Source organism: Toxorhynchites rutilus, chromosome 3, assembly GCF_029784135.1.
Source record: "Toxorhynchites rutilus septentrionalis strain SRP chromosome 3, ASM2978413v1, whole genome shotgun sequence".
Taxonomy (NCBI): Eukaryota; Metazoa; Arthropoda; class Insecta; order Diptera; family Culicidae; genus Toxorhynchites; species Toxorhynchites rutilus.
This window is the reverse complement of record NC_073746.1, coordinates 265,370,364-265,387,115: the sequence shown is the minus strand read 5'-3', so window position 1 is coordinate 265,387,115 and position 16,752 is coordinate 265,370,364. Positions and strand designations below refer to the sequence as shown.

Here is a 16,752-nt window from a genome sequence, read left to right as displayed (position 1 = left end):
AATTTAGGCTTTCTTCAGAATATTGCCTTTTCTTGGGCATTCAAAAAGTGTTACCCTGTTACACACTCAACACAGAGAAACATTATTTCTGCTATGCCAAAGGACACAATAAACAAACTGCAGCGTGCCAAGCGGTTTTCATAGAAATCATGTGGACAAAACAACATTATTGAACTGGACAACTCATGATCAAAATGGAGTTCATCAAATTTCGTTAATTTAATGGTTCAGCTATGTAAACCTGATACAAATGGTGTGCAACCATGATGTTTACAATATTTGTAAGTGTTATAATCCAGAAAATGTCTGAATACGTGTCAAATAATCGATTAAAAGTTAGCTCGAATGAGGGGCGCATTCACACCAATAGAAGGTGTGTTTTATAATCCTTTAAAACATGTGATTCCGTAAAAATATACTATAAAACTACTGTAAATCACGAAAAAGACAATTTTATTTATATGTTTTGAAACATTCGAATACCTGATTTGACAAAGGTGTGCTGAATTAGAGCATTCAAAAAAGTGGACCATGATCAAATTTTCGAGTGGACAAACCAAAATCATTTACCTTAGTCACAAATTGTATTTACACCATCAAACCTTCACACCAGGCTGACAGTTAAAATTGTGACGAAATTGGATGGTGACATCAGGTCCAGCTGTAACTTCCTTTCCTAGAACTGGGACTACTACCAAGATTTCGGCTGAACGCCAGACAATTGCCTCGTTGGATTTTATGGGATTATTATCAGCGGAATTCTGGACGAATATCAGTTGTTGATTTTTAATAACAAATTTTCAATTAATTTATTCAATGAAATGGTTCCATGACGGTACAAGAAGAATGCCCTGGGAAATACTTTTTTTTGTTTTTTTAATTTGTTTTTTGATCTTCATGCTAGGAATCAAAATAGAATGTCTTTGATGTTTGAATAGAAATGTGAAATGTTTATTACATGTTTGAAGAAAAGATGACACTTATATAGAATAAGTAGTAAAAAATGGGAAATAGGTGTTCGATTCAGCAAAGATCGATTCTCCGCTCTCGATTCGATCAGTGAATCGATCCCCACGACGTTGAGAAAATCGATTCGCCAAAATCGTGTGTACTAGTGCGAGTCGGAAGAGTTTTCTTTGACAAAAATAAACCAGATGTGAACCGGAATCGAACCCGCAACTCCCGGCTTAGTAATACCTTTAATACGGTACCTTATGTCGATGGCTATCAAAACAAACCTCAAGATTAATCAGCTGGATATGGCGACGGCGTTCCTGCAGGTAGTTTTGGGCGATATATAAGTTAAGATCCCTACATTCAGACTGCCGCCAGGTAAACAACAATAGAAGCAACATAGAGCATAGTCACGTGGGTACGCATTGAACAAGGACAATGCTAGGAAACGGGATAAATGAAGGAGATACAGGTAATCCGCCTATGCTGGAAGGGGTAGATAAAGTAAAGTTTCTAGCCGTGTATAACAATGGGAAACAATGTGAAATAAACTAGTTCTAGTCTAGAGCACAAACTCTATCATTGTTTCATTGAACCTGAAGTCCTTAACTGGCGCAGTCGGTAGTTCCGGCTGTGGGAGTCAATGGTAATTTTGTGGTGTTAGAATCTTCGGCTTAGTCTTTGAAGGCACATCGGAGCTATGAGGAGAATCACCATGACTGTTTATCTCCACACCTGCCGGAGTTCGAGGGAATATCGAACTAATAACACCCGGAGAAACTTTCGAACAGCACCAGGCGGAACCATCACCAATTACTCAACACGCATCGGCGTTCGAGGGAATATCGAGCATCGGAGCATCGTGATAAAACGAATCGGGACGATTCGTCTTCAAAAGGGGGAGTAGTTAAGATCCCTACATTCAGCCCGCCGCCAGGTAAACAACAATAGAAGCAACATAGAGCAATACAAGGAACAATGCTAGGAAACAGGGTAAATAAAGGAGATACAGGTAATCCGCCTATGCCGGAAGGGGTAGATAAAGTAAAGTTTCTAGCCGTGTATAAAAATGGGAAACAATGTGAAATAAACTAGTTCTAGTCTAGAGCTCAAACTCTATCATTGTTCCATTGAACCTGAAGTCCTTAACTTATACATTTACATAGATAAGTCGGAAGGATTTGTGGATACAGCCCCATCCAGAAAGATTTGTTGGTTGAGGAAGACACTCTATGGCCTTAAGCAATCCAGAAGGGTGTGGAACCAAAAGTTGAATGCTAAAATGCAGCGCATCGGTTTGAAGCGATCCACCTATGACACGTGTGTGTACTTCAAGATAGAAGGCAACATGGGCTGATTATGGTCATGTACGTAGACGATATACTGGTGTTCTGCGGGATCTAAGAGAATGGATACGTCTTCAAACAACCAGATGGTGTGATTCCATGGAGCTGTCGAAAGCAGGCTACAGTTACGTTGTCTATTATGGAAGTGGAACATATGGCTGTTTCGGCGGCGACCCAAGAAGTTTTGTGATGGCGTGGACTACGGAAGGAGTTGCATAAAAAAATCTGAAACAGTTCGAATCCGTTGCGACAGCCTTGTGCGAGAAACCTGGTGAGAAAGGAAATATTTACCTAGGAGTAAGCACATAGATATCCGTCATTATTTTGTTCGAGAAAAGTTTGAGCAGTACTTCATCAAGTTGGACTACGTCGGAACGGAGAATCAAATCGCCGACGTTCTTACTGAGGCGATGTTGGCTGTGAAGTTAGAAGAAGAAGATCCTCGGAATCCAATAATTTGCGATTAAGGGGGGAATGTTAGAAAGTAATCCTAGAATTATTGTCTAGTAGTAAGCCATCTCTCTGTTTATTCATTACCCAAGTGTAACCTAAGTAAAACCTATTTTCATCAGAAATATGAACCGTATCACCATCGCATTGTTACAAAACAATCCATCGGACGACGATTAAAATATGCGGTGGAGATACCAAGATCTTTATCAATTCTTCGATACGGAGTAAACATAGACCAACATGTGAAAGTCCAACCAACCTTTTTCGAAATTGTAATTTTTATCATTTTGAAGAATGAAGCTCTGTTGAAAATTGATATAGATTTATTACGATTCTGACTCACTGATTTACCATAAGTACATGCTCTAATATCGATGGGGCGATTGAAAAAAAGTTAAATGATCTGATATTAATGAGCGAGCGCATGTATGTAAGCTGGCTTCGTGCTTTATCCATACTAACCATCATGCATTTCAAAATGACGTCGGAATATGGTAGTCAGCTCCCGCTAGTACCTCAATACCCATATCGTGCGGGCTACTCATGATTTTAGGCACATACTTACAATTCAGGGGGTAGGTTGAGGAGTCAGATATGTTTTCGAATTTACTCTACCAGCAATTTTAATCATTGTGAATTATAATGTCAGGCAATGGGAATAGAATATTATCCATTTTTAGTCAACATTTGTTCGGAGTTTTCGATAAGACAAAACGACGACAGGTGGCGAAAACTATGTTTACAAACCTATTTGATATTCATTCATGAAATAAATCTTGCCGGCTGCATTTCGCACGTAAGACAGGCCTGCTTTCTCTTATATTTCTTTACATATGTATATGTACATAATGCTCACAGTTCCACCTTTTTACGTACAATCCAGTGGGATCGAAATATCGCTAATACGCCAAAGCAATGTCTGACTACGTTGATACGTCTCGCCGCTAGTGTCATCAGATGATGACTTTTGTTATGTATGACCAGCAGCCGCTTCTTTCTTTATCCTCATGAATTGGACTTTTTGTCTCTTGCTATGTAGGTCTCCCGATCGTCTCATCTTGTGTCTTATTTTGGTGGTGTTTGCTATTCACACATTTGTTTGGCGTGAATTAGTTCGCAAAGATCATTTTCATTTTCAATTCGTTTATTTGAAGAACTAATTTGTCGCAACTTCACTGAAGCAATTTACATGTTATATTAGTTATATATCGAGTTATCTGAAAAGTCGTCACGCATATTTTGGCAACATATGGTCATTTTTATAAGCTTCAGTATTATGCCGACATGTTCAGAGATCAGCAATCGAAAAAATCAAAGATCATTACGATAATAGTATATAATACATTTTTAAATTAAATTCATAATGTAATGTTTCAGAGAGTTTCAGTATGCTTACTGGAACAGAACATTTAATGGTTGAGACGAAAAATCCGGACACAAAAATCCTTTTAGAGTGAAATCAAGCGTTTTATTTTTTAATGTAATTAATTTACAATGGCTCATTGCACAAACTTTTCCCCGAACACGGCCCATCATCATTTGCACCTGGTTATTTTCCCTTTACAACCAAATTCCATCTTCGCTTGAACTCCTTTTTGTCGCTCGCAATCCCATCTTCTTCGGTTTACCTTGCACGACCAGTATTCCTCAAACGGTCATGTAGGTATTCAGACGATCTCAATTTTTTTTTCCAAGACGGCATACATCGTGTATTTCAAAAGCTTATCAAATCCACAAGGGGATAGGCCGTAATTTTCACCTCGAGTGTGCAGCATTGATTAGAGCAAGCTTGTTCATGTGACGTTATGGTTTTAACAAATGATTTTATCCAGACAATAAATGCCTGCTGTGATTCTATATACTCTTAGCGTAATTCAGCGAAATTTTAATTTTTTTACTAATTAAACGAATAAATAAATCAATGAAACAATTCTTCGTGTGTCCGGATTTTTTCGTGCTCAACATTTATGAATGCTCAAAAGCAATTAACAAAAGCAGGTTCATTAAACAGATCAAATAGATTACATACTCTGTCACCTACCTACTTACCACAGTAGAGAACACATGTGGCGCTAAATTCTGGTTTCTGTCGGATAATCGGTACGGAATAATCGGAACCATCCACCTAGATTGTTAGAAATGATTGTTCACATTTTGTTCATGCTGATTACTAATAATGCACTTTATAGATGAACATTTTTTCAAGCTGTTCAAAAATATATATTATAAATAAAACAATTACAGCAAATGTTATTTTACTTTTAGTACATTCATTATATGATTATGATGGTTCCGTCACTTTCCCCTGCAGAGGTTTGAGCAAGACGAGTTATCTGTAAGATAATATCATGTTTCCCCTGCCTTAAAATCAATTGAACAAAAAAAACGAGCTGATTTTACTTACAAATTCGGTCCCGACAAAGCCCTTACAGCCAATTGGTCCATCAGAACATAAGTCCAATCGCCAGCCTAGTTTTGAAGAGACAATGGATATCTCCATTCAGAGAAGTCGAGAAATTTTCCATTACGGAAAAATCCTAGACCGGCCCTCACAAAACTTTTATTTTATATCCTTTATATCTGTGTAAAGCGCGTGAGGTTAAATTTTTTGTGGACTCGTTTATTTTCTTAACCAATACAAAAGAAAACAATGGAATTAAAATAGCCCATTATCATCGATATCATGGCAGACATAATACTGATACAAATTAAAAAATTATAATAATAAAAAGAGAATTTTCGACACAGCATATTCCGTTTAAAACAGAAACTTCGCCAGGTAAAAAATTCATTGAGAAAAATATATATATATATATAGAATCTGCAATAAACTGTTTACATTAAGTTATCCGTTCGTATAAAACTTCGTCATGTACAATCCTCGTCCAATTTAAAAAAAAACATCGTTCAGCTGCTATGAAAATACTGTTTCATCGTGTGAAATACAGTGCCTCTCGAATTATGTACGTGTTGTTGCGCGTTTAATATGTCTTGACATCGAGTTGAAATTATTAATTCCTTTGAAGTACAACGAATTTTGTGAAGCACATGACAATAAATTAGGTGTTCTTAATTCATTCATTCTAGTGTTATATCTATGAAAGACACTTCCTCTTTCAACTCGATCATACAAATATCGAGGCAGCAAACCATTAACTATTTCAAAAATGAACACCATAATTAAATAAACAATTATGTTCTTCGCGGATAACCATTTTAGGGCGTCCAGCATCAAAGATGAGCAAGTGGACCGATTGCATTTTAGAATCAACCGCATTATTTTGTTCTGCAAATGCTGTAATCTCGATTTATGTGTATCATTGGTTTGAAATAGAATGGAAGAACAAAAGTCTAAACGAGGAGAGATGATTGATTTGTATAGTTGTTTTTTGCAGCAAATAGTTAACTCGTTTCTCAATCGACGTAAGATTCCATTCTTCTTGGCAATTTTCTTGATGACATTGTCAATGATAGTGTTGAACTTGAGTTTGTCATCAATAATCACGAACGCGATCAATAGTCTCATCATAAATTACGATAGAGACTTTTTCATTAGAAAGGTTTCGCGAGATTACCATAAATTTAGCTTTACTTATATTTAATTTCAATTGTTTATACTTCAACCATCTACTTAAAGAATGCAAATCTATGTCTGTAAATGTTAAATGTAAAACGACCTGATTCAAATCATTAGCTGCAATGGATAACACAGTATCATCCGCAAAAAGATTAATACCACAAAGTCGTAAAACTCGTCGCATGTCATTGATGTACATAATAAATAAAAGGGGCCCCAATACACTTCCCTGAGGTACTCCAAGATTATTTACTACGGGAGTGAAAATTGAATCATCAATAATAGTCCATTGAGTTCTGTCATTCAAATAGCTCTCAAACCATTTAAATGCAGTACTCGTAATTCGAGAGCGTTTAAACATACTCTACAACAAGGACCTAGAAATTGTCTCGAAATTGCGTTTTAGATTCAAGAAAACAGCAATGATGGTATCTATACATTCTAATTCTTCTCTCCATTTTGCTAGCACCATGTTCCCGATATCCCGATTGTTCTGGTATTAGCAAAGCAAAGCGATATCAAGTTTTAATGATGATAATAAATATAGGATAGATGATCTTGGTTTGTCCGATTTAGGGTGTTTTTACGCTAGTAAATGTAACTAGTAAATGCAAATCGATTTTTCTTCAAGAAAATCACAAATAATCGATACGAGTTTAGGTTTGTTGAAAAGCTTTAGGTCTCTAGTTGCTAATACTACCATAAGGCGTTGAAATTATTCAAATTTTTATGTTTTTTAACGATTTTCCTTAAATAAAAATTATGATCATTGTTTGACCACCTCATGGTTTGTCCAATAAATGATCATGGTTTGTGCGGTTTTAGAAATCACCATTTTTGAACTAAAAAAATCGAATTTTCATGCATTTATCGTTGTTTGAGTTTACTGCCATCATATTGATCCATCTATAATCTAGGCTTTCTTCAGAATATTGCCTTTTCTTGGGCATTTTAACACTAAACCTACCACGAGGGGTCAAATGACCCATTTTAAACTTTTTGTCCAAATTTTCTTGTAAATTACGTTGTCACAACATCATTTACCTACACTACTTTTCTTAAAATATACATCGGATGTATTATATATTATATATTATATATTATATAATATATATTATATATTGTTGTATTTGTGAATTAATTAATGATTAATTAATTAATTTTATTAATTTATTAATATAAAATATAAATATAATTAATTGTATTGCTGACTATCACAGCGAGCTAACAGCAACCATCCCAAGCTACAGTGATATTTTGCGTATTTACCCTACTTCTTTTTCGAATCGTATAATACAAAACAAGAATATGTTGATTAATATAAGAAACAACTATAAAAGCAAACATGGATCAAACTAGGCTATCTCTGAAGCTGCATGAATATGCAATATTTCACCTAGTAATATGTATCATCTCACAAAATTAGCTTTTGATATTCTTCTATTTTCGTTATTTCTGCATATCATTTTCGCCTAAATGGCCTATTTTTCCAAACTTGTGTGATGTATTTTACACTGTCTGCTAGTGCCGAAATAAGAAATAAATAAATATGGACCAGGAATCAGCGGAAAATCCCCGAAAATATATACTCGAAGAAATTGGGTCGGATTAAACTATCACCTTTCATATTGTGATTTCTCTCGATTTTAAATATAACGGAAAACAGTTGATATCCGTTATATTTCAACTTGACAGAATACATTCGGCCCAACAGAAACCAATTTTGCATTGAAATAACGGAGAACAGTTCGTCGTTATAAATGATATGCAATAGTGCCTAGAACTACAAATTTGAAAAATAAACACAAAATTCTGACACTTTGGGGAGATTTTAGTATTATTATTTTCGCTCACGTTCGTCAGACGTTAAATTTGTCAGATATTCTTCGACAGAACAGAACAAATACGATGCGTTCATGAGGGTAATGAACTTGAGTTCAGCACCAAAATCGAACAGCCAATGGATTTTTGTAGGTCAGGGCCTGGATGTGATATGTTCCAGTTGTTTTACCCAAACCGGTCTGAGTCAGCAGAGAAAGAAATGATAATACTTATGCGAGAAGCAAGATAAAACAAGAATATGGATGGAGTTGAAAAAAATCACACCAACGTGGAACTGGAAATGTGTACATGAGGATATAAATAATCGAGTTTTATGGACGCACTGGATGGTAGTAACCGTTATTTGGAAATTTTCAATAAAATATGTTTCGTTCAAACTAGCATTCGCATTGGTGCGCCCGTGGCCGAGTGGTTAGCGTCCCACACTATCATGCCGGGAGTTCGTGTTCGATTCCCGTTCCTGGCCGGGGGATTTTTCGTCAAAGAAAATTCTTCCGGCTTGCATTGTGGTCACGTGTATTCTAGAGCTATATAGAAACATGTATAGAGCAGGAGAAACATGTATAAAAACAACATGTTTCTCCTGCTCTAATATAAATATGATTCTACACAGTGCATTCAAAAAGTTCCGGGACTATTTTGTGAAACAAAGAAAAAATGAGATTAGATATAAGATATAAGTTTTCTATTGGCAAATTGGTATTGGGGGTGGGGAGGTTGTGATTGGTCACTTGCTTGTTTAGTAATATAACTATTGACTTTGAAGAATTTAATGTCTTTTGAGTCACCCTGAATTGTTGAATTGCTCTCTCGATAGCCATTAGGCCGTAGCTCTGTGCGCATGGTATCTAAGGAATTTCTCGCGAAATTTAGTTTATTCAATCTGATATATTGGACAAATCATCGGTTTGGACGACTGTTCACATATTTTAGGAGAGGTGAACAGATATTTTGTTTAATCTCAGCGAATAATTAGCATACTGAAAGTACATCTTACTATGGTGTATCGATAAATATCTTCAAACATTTTTTTCACCAGAAAATCTAATAATTATATAATATAGATATAAAAGGATCTCTAAACTCAAAATATATTAAAAATTGCCCAAAGGCCAAAAAAAAAATTTTTTTTCGCGCAATCCTCTTAAAAGATCAAGAAAAAATTACTCTCATGTGGCAAAAAACAACACATACAAACGCATTTGAATAAAAAAAACCCAAAGTTTCGAAATACTTGAAAATATGAATTTTTTTTTGTACCGCGAAAACTAGATCAGTACTGAATCTCAAAATATAAATAAATAAAATTTAATATAAAATTAAAATAAAAATTAATTTCAATTTTTTTAGTATTTGATTTTTTGATGAAAAAAATGTTTGAAAATATATGGATGATATACCTTAGCAAAATGTACTTTCAGTTTTTCTACATCATATTTTAGTCTGAAAGCTATTGAGAATGGCGTGAAAAAACGAAAAGGTGCATTTTTCACCATAGATCCTATGGTGTACCATATAAGAACTCAAATATATGGTACTACTGCCAAAATGTTGTATTTAGTATCCTATACAATATTTTCCATACAGCTGGTAATTTGGTTTGGGGGTCCTTTATTCCCTTACCCAGCCAGACCCTTTGGAAATATAAAAAAATAATTTTTTTGTACCGCGCAGCACTGAAAAAAAATCTGGAAAAAACCACACATATTTAGAAAAGCCGTAGAAACACATTTAAATGTGAATTAGAGTAGTACTGAATCTCTAAATAAAAAAAAATAAAAAAAAAAATCAAAATTTCAAATTTTTTTTGTACTTAAATTTTTGATGAATTTTTTTTCATAATTTTTCTTGATACACCGTAGTGAGATGCACATTCAGTATTTTTTTTCAAATTTTTATCTCGAAGCTTTTGAGGATGGCGTGTAATAAACGAAAAAGTACGTTTTTCACTATAGATCCTATGATAAACCACATAGGGGTTAAAAAATCCGCCAAAATTTCGTATTTAATATCCTCTACAATATTTGCCATACAGCTAGTGATTTGGTTTGGGGGCACTTTTTACTCCCTTACCCGGCCAGGCCCTTTTCGAACGTTTGTTGAGGTGTCGGAATGCGCGTTTGAACTGCTCAGCCGGTATGGAGTTCATAATGCGCGTCACATTTCGTTGCATGTCTGGAACATCGTAAAAACGGTCCCATATCATAGCGTTTTTTAGCTTGGGAAATAAAAAAAAAGTCTACCGGGGCGAGGTCCGGAGAATATGGGGATGGGTGATGACAGTCACCTTTCGTTTGGCTAGAAACTGCGCTACCAAAATAGCGGTGTGCGCGAACGCATTGTCATGAAGCAAAAACCATTCTCCAGATCGGCACTGGTCGAGCCGCATGCGCCGTCTCCGTGCCAATAATCGTTCTAGGACACTTTTGTAGAAGACCGCATTCACTGTTTGCCCTGTAGGCACAAAATTTGATGGCGGCTCTCTGCTCCATAATTAAAATTGTGACGGTTCACGGTAGAAACAGTAGCTGGCCGGAAGTTGACGGAAAGTAGTTCGTGCGTTGAAGCAGAGACTGCGCCACTTCCCGATTTTAGCGCGTGGTAGTCCCAGAACTTTTTGAATGCACTGTGGATTCTGCTCATCTTTGTTTGAACATGAGTAATTTAAAATTGCACAGACTGTTGGATAACTTATCACTTCATCGACCGTTCGTGGTTCAGGTCGCCGTTCATTAAGTACGGGCTTGGTTTCGCGTGCATTTAATGTAAATGGGGGTTATTTGGACCCCCTAAGCAAATCGCCAAATATTCCCAAACCAATGCGATTCAATATCAATACGGTGACGTCAAACCATATAGCTGATTTTGCAGGTCGAAAATATGCAGCATGCAAAAATTAAAATGTAATTTATTTCGATTAATAGGTTAGCGGTCGATAACATTGATGTTATTTTTAGAAATAGTAGCGGTTTGTTCTTAATTTGTTCCCCAACATTTCCCATGACGTTATATGTATAGCTGTTTCTTCCATATCCCGTAGATAAAGTGACCAGATGGTCAGAGGTCTAACGCGGGACACAAAAAACAAAACATTATGTACAATGGAGTCGCTTTTTACGCGGGGATACGTGCCGCGTAGATTCCAAAATCCGCGTAAAAAAAACCGCGTGAATTCCAAAATCCGCGTAAATTCCAAAATCCGCGTAAAAATAAACTGGGTAAATTTCAAAATCCGTGTAAAAATCTAACAAACAGCGAATTAGTAGTTTAGAATGCAACCCATACTCTAACAACTGATTACCTTTTTTTTGCATGATTGTACTATCTGTATCTTCTTTTAATTCTCAGTTGCTAATCAGTGATACAATACAAACTTATTTTGTGAAATGTCACATCAATTAGCATATTGAATTTTTACGTGATTAATGCGAGCCGCGTTGAAAAAACCGCGTAAATTCCAAAAACCACGTAAAAAAGCCGCGTAAAATAAAACCGCGTATAAAAAAAACTGCGTAAAAAGCAACTTCAGTGTATATGGGTTATGTGAACATAAACCATGTGTCCTTGCAATTAAACCTGATCTGTATTATTTCTTTATAAGTATCGGCACTCAGTTGTGATTTTTCGGTGGTTTAGATTTTGTTTACGCCTGAAAATCACTCACTCAGTCAGAGCATTTAAGTATGGCAAGCACGATTCAAATTCTATAATTTTCTTCCAATTATCGAATTCTCGAAAATTCCAATCCATTTTTCATCGATTTTAGTGTTAACGTATGCGTTAAAAAATGGACTAATCTCAGATGGCGATAAAAAAAATACAGAAGATAATTCAATGGAACAAACTTTCCTTAAATCTTACGTTTATTAAGCCTAAAACAAAAATGATTCAAGGCTGTTGATTCGCAGTACAGGTAAACTTCGATATAACGTACATTTCACTTTCAAAATTGTGCGTTGTATCGAATTGTACGTTATATCGAAGCATAATAAAGTACTCACAAACGTAGTCTATAATACATTATTGTGTTGCTGTTTTAGTAGATTTAATGAATAACTTCAATCAGAAGACAAAGCCAGCCTTTCTCATGATGTTTCCCTTCGTACTGTTGATTAAAGCTTGATTCATTTAGAATCCGGAATCACAAAACCAGCTGTATTTCGGGATTGATTGAAGGCACAAAACTTGTTTTAGCATCACAATACGGATAATTCATTGTTCTATCAGAAAAAAAATTTCCTTCACACTTTGGAAATGTGTACGTTATATCGAGTGACGTTATATGTTAAAAACTTATTTTTCCCTGGTGAAAAACTTCTTTTCGTACTCACAATGAAAGAAAAGACATACTTGATGCTAGAATTCAACGAATGGCAGGGGACCGGATACTATACAAATAATCTGAAGCCATGACCAAAACAAAAGAGCAAGATCTCTGACAAATTCCAGGAAGGTCTATAGATTAACTATGGAACTCGCTGCCGCGGATAATCCGCACCATGGATCATCCGCTCGCAGATAATCGGGGTTCTACTGTATTTTACTAGTAAATTAAACTCAATGTAATTTTTATGTGTGATTTTTCCAATAAATTCCTTTGACTGCACGAAATTCTTAATTTCAGTTTCAAATATCATGTCACATGATCGCCAGCGATCGAGTTGTTCCGAGCGTCGCCAAGTATCGGTTCAGAGTTAGTGCAGTTCTGCCGAAACCCTTAGCATAACTTCCGATCTAGCGGCGGAAGCAGATTACGCTTGAATAGAAAGTAACGCGCGGACTCGGAACCAATGCACAAATCAATTTTACCACGCCAGCCATCCATGCCGCTGCCGATATAAGGGGAGCGCAAGGTAATAAACTACATCGACGGTGTGTTTTTGGCACGCGCTGTATAAAACCGTGAAGCAACCAACGTGAATGTTTAGTTCTTCCATAGCCGACCCAGTAGACGGTCGAGCTTTAACTGTTGTTGACGCGTTTTTTCTGCCGACAATTTTACTCGAATCGTTCGTTGTTTTCGTTGCCGCGTTCTCACCGGTGAAGAAAGGTAATCTCGTGCGCTTTCTTTGGAATATTCTCTCTAATTGATGCCCGACTTATTGTAGTAATATGATTTTTCAAAATAACAAAATCTACGTTTTAACGGCTGAATAGCCTGAGGCGCTATGAGCAGCTAGAAGTAGGATGAGAGTAAAGTCAGATATTCCATTCCTACGCACAATGCGCTGATAACGGAGATCGCGTGAAAGATTTAGAGAAAAAAATAATGTTTCGCACGAAGACCTCCAATATTTTGCTCAATACCAGTGAAGGATATGTCCTTATGTGGAATGTTTATGTGATGGTTTTGAAGTCAATCGAGTGTATCTAGCGTATTGCAGTCTGACAAGCTGTATAAACGCGTTCCAGTGTATAAAATCTTGTTTTGCAGTGATCCATTAATTTTATTTCTCCCCGCGACGATTGCGTGTTTGCTGTGTTTTGATTACTGATTAGCACGAGTACAGACGGTCGATCGAACTGGTATGAGGAGTCTGGCCCCAATGTTGCATGTGGAACTTTCTCCACAAGACTTGCAAACAGAGAAAGACACAGCGAAGGCGCGATGCTCAGAAACAATCAAACATTTTTTTCAAACTAGAGAAAACATTGATTTTTTTTTATCTTAAGTTTACAGGAAATACTGTTGATAGATGATAATGTAGTGAAATGAAAGGAAGTATGGACATTAAAGTGAAGTAAATAGGTGGCATGAAAATCAGTGTTGCAGAAGCCATTCAAAATTATTTATTCAAAACATTGCAGAAAAATAAATTCGGATTGCTTATTCATCAAATCAGTGTATTGAACAATCGCCAGTAAATAGTACTTCGGCTCCGTTGAGTTTCTCTTTTTGTTGCGCCGGAATGACCAGTACAACTATGCAAACAGTAATCAAGTAAGTGCAACCATTCTCCGAATTACAAAACATCGTATCTGAGTTCTAATACTAATATGTGTATTCACATCGAAGATAATCGCCTATTAACAATGGTCTCAATAAACTATTCACGTAACTTATCTTGGTGGCGAAGATTCAGTCTGAAATGTTTTAACGTGCTTCGAACCATGCTGTCCACTAAGTTATTTCTGATGAGCGAAATCTGTTGAGTCGGTGGAGTGTGGTGCGCTACAAAAATTTAATTGCCTGTTGTCATCTGTAAACACCGACATTTATGTTTAATTATTGGCGCAGGTGGAAACAAGCTCGTTTCGTTCTCTACCAGCATTATCTTCGTCAGTTACGTGTGTATTCTTCCAATGTAGACATAGACGCAAAAACTTTCTTTTGGTGTTAAGATTGAAGATTGCCTCAAATTAGTTTTTTTCTAAATTGCCGATAGCTACTTATATTTGGGATCAGTTTGTGAAAGGAGTTAAAGTCCGGCGTTCACAGAATCCAACAGTTGAACACCATAATTACGTTTGACATGTACTAATGCAAACAAAACAGCACACAGGAAATAGTAACATAACAGTGCGTAGAGTTTACAAACAGGGTGCGTCTTTGTAGTTCGCCCTAGTATTTAGTCATCCTGCTCCAAAAAAAGTAAACATGCAATACATACATGTAGTATATGATTGAGTAAAGATAAAATGCCCTATTTCGTTTTGGTCACGTGATCATCAATTTGTGCTTCGTCTGAATTAATCTCGTTGGAAATACCTGTTCTATCTTGTTGCTTTACCTGAGCACGCTAAGCACTCTTGAACCTATGGATGTGTTTTTCCATAAAATAATAGAATTCAATATAATTTATTATAATTATCCAGTTATTTGAATCCCTACTGTGTTAATTGGGACGCTCTGATTCGATAAGTGTGTTACCTCCGATGGCCGAGTGGTTAGCGTCTCACATTATCATGCCGGGTGTGCGGGTTCGATTCCCGTTCTGGCCGGAGGATTTTTCGTCAAAGAAATTTCCTCAGACTTGCACTGTGGTCACGCGTATTCTAGAGCTTGCCCCTCGGAATACATTCAAGGCGTGTTATTTGGCTTAAGAAATCTCAACTAAGTATTAATGAATGACGCTAGTTAATGCATATGTTGAGACGGCAAAAGTTCCACAGGGAACGTTAACGCCATACAAGAAGAAGAAGAAGTTACCTCCGATGACGGATTCACATGTTAGCGGTAGAGCCATAAAGTTTACGAGATAGAAGGTTACTGTCCGAGCTCGTAACAGCCACCAGAGGCGCGGAGGAATAACCGGTTACGTTTTCAAACGATATCTCGAAAACAAGTGGATACGCCAAGCTTAGCCGATGCTGTTCGCTTTTGTTTATAAATTGGAAAAGCCGAGTATCGTCATTCTCCAGCCATCACTTCGTGTTAGGCATACCGCGGCTACAGATCGAATGATTTTGTGAGTGAGCTGTAAATTACTGCTGCTGTCTAGAGGGGGTTACCCGGGCGAAGGCGTTCGGTAAAACTTTGTTATGATCGTTGAAACGTTGGGTTGATCCAGCTGAAGGGTTTCTCAATAAAATCGATAGGATTTGAAATTGAAATCAAACACATTTTTTTCGGTCAGGAATAGCGCGGGAGAGCTTTATTTGATGGAAATAATCTCCTTCATTCCGCGCGGCGAATGACGTGAGATAGCTCAAGTCACGGTATCCCTGCAGGCGCATGACGTGACTAGTTTGTCACTCGTGTGAGATTTGAATTTGTGTCCTCATAGGTTATCGACTCGGATAACAAACAGGAGCTGAAAAGTAATGAAGTTAGAAAGTATTTTCTAAAAGTAAAAACGAGAGCATAAACGTGAATCTATATTTTTCTCGGTCTGGGCCGTGTATGTGGCAAAGTATGCGAAAAGCTTTAACGCGTGCTTATTTGCTTATTTGTCCTGTGAATCTGTGTATGTTTTCATGACCACCTATGGAGTATATATAAATCGTGGATATTTCTAAATGATGAATACTCATCATCATCGCTAAACATACTTATGTCTTAATGTCTAATTTGCAATGTGTCTCTTGTTTCGCTCGCTCATATTGCTCTTATATTGCTATAGCATATATATTATAAAAATGATATACTAGTATGGGGGAGTAGCACATTTTCTATATTTTTTTTTTCGCGCCAGTCTCATCGGACTGACTGTAGACTATTTATTCAGATAGTGTTGGCACTGGTAACGACAACAACAAAATCAGAGAATGATTTTTAGACAAGTCTACTATCGATCTACAAGGACCAATGTGGGCCAGATGGAAAGTTCATTGTCAGTTCCCTACCTCGGTCGGGGCTCAACGTCAATCTTCCTTTCAATCGAAACACTTTCTAAGGACGGAAAAAAGGTAATAACATTATAATTCATGAAAAAAAAATTAAAAGAAAAGCTAAATCAGGCTAAAAAGTAACTGGATCATCATGGGGCTTAATGAAGGGTAAAATCTGTTAGCTGAGACACTCCTGTTTGTATACTTCTGAATACATGGTTTATCCGCCACAAAACGCGGAATTTCTACAAGAACATTTTCCATGCCAAGTTATTCATTTTTTGGTGAAATAATCCGCGAAAACAAATT

At 36.6% G+C, this 16,752-nt stretch overlaps 1 protein-coding gene across 2 annotated transcripts in view; it reads left to right on the top strand.

Annotated features, from left to right (window-relative positions):
• The first annotated feature begins 13,062 nt into the window (after positions 1–13,062).
• Positions 13,063–16,752, top strand: part of LOC129776122 (neprilysin-2) — a 49,435-nt gene continuing 45,745 nt past the window's right edge. Inside the window, exons 1-2 of one of the 2 annotated variants that reach the window (XM_055781549.1) lie at positions 13,063–13,222; positions 13,846–14,113. In XM_055781549.1, the coding sequence (XP_055637524.1) occupies positions 14,082–14,113 (32 nt within the window). In that variant the 5' untranslated portion in view covers positions 13,063–13,222; positions 13,846–14,081. The remainder of the gene's footprint in view (positions 13,223–13,845; positions 14,114–16,752) is intronic. The other variant, XM_055781550.1, reaches the window with a different exon arrangement.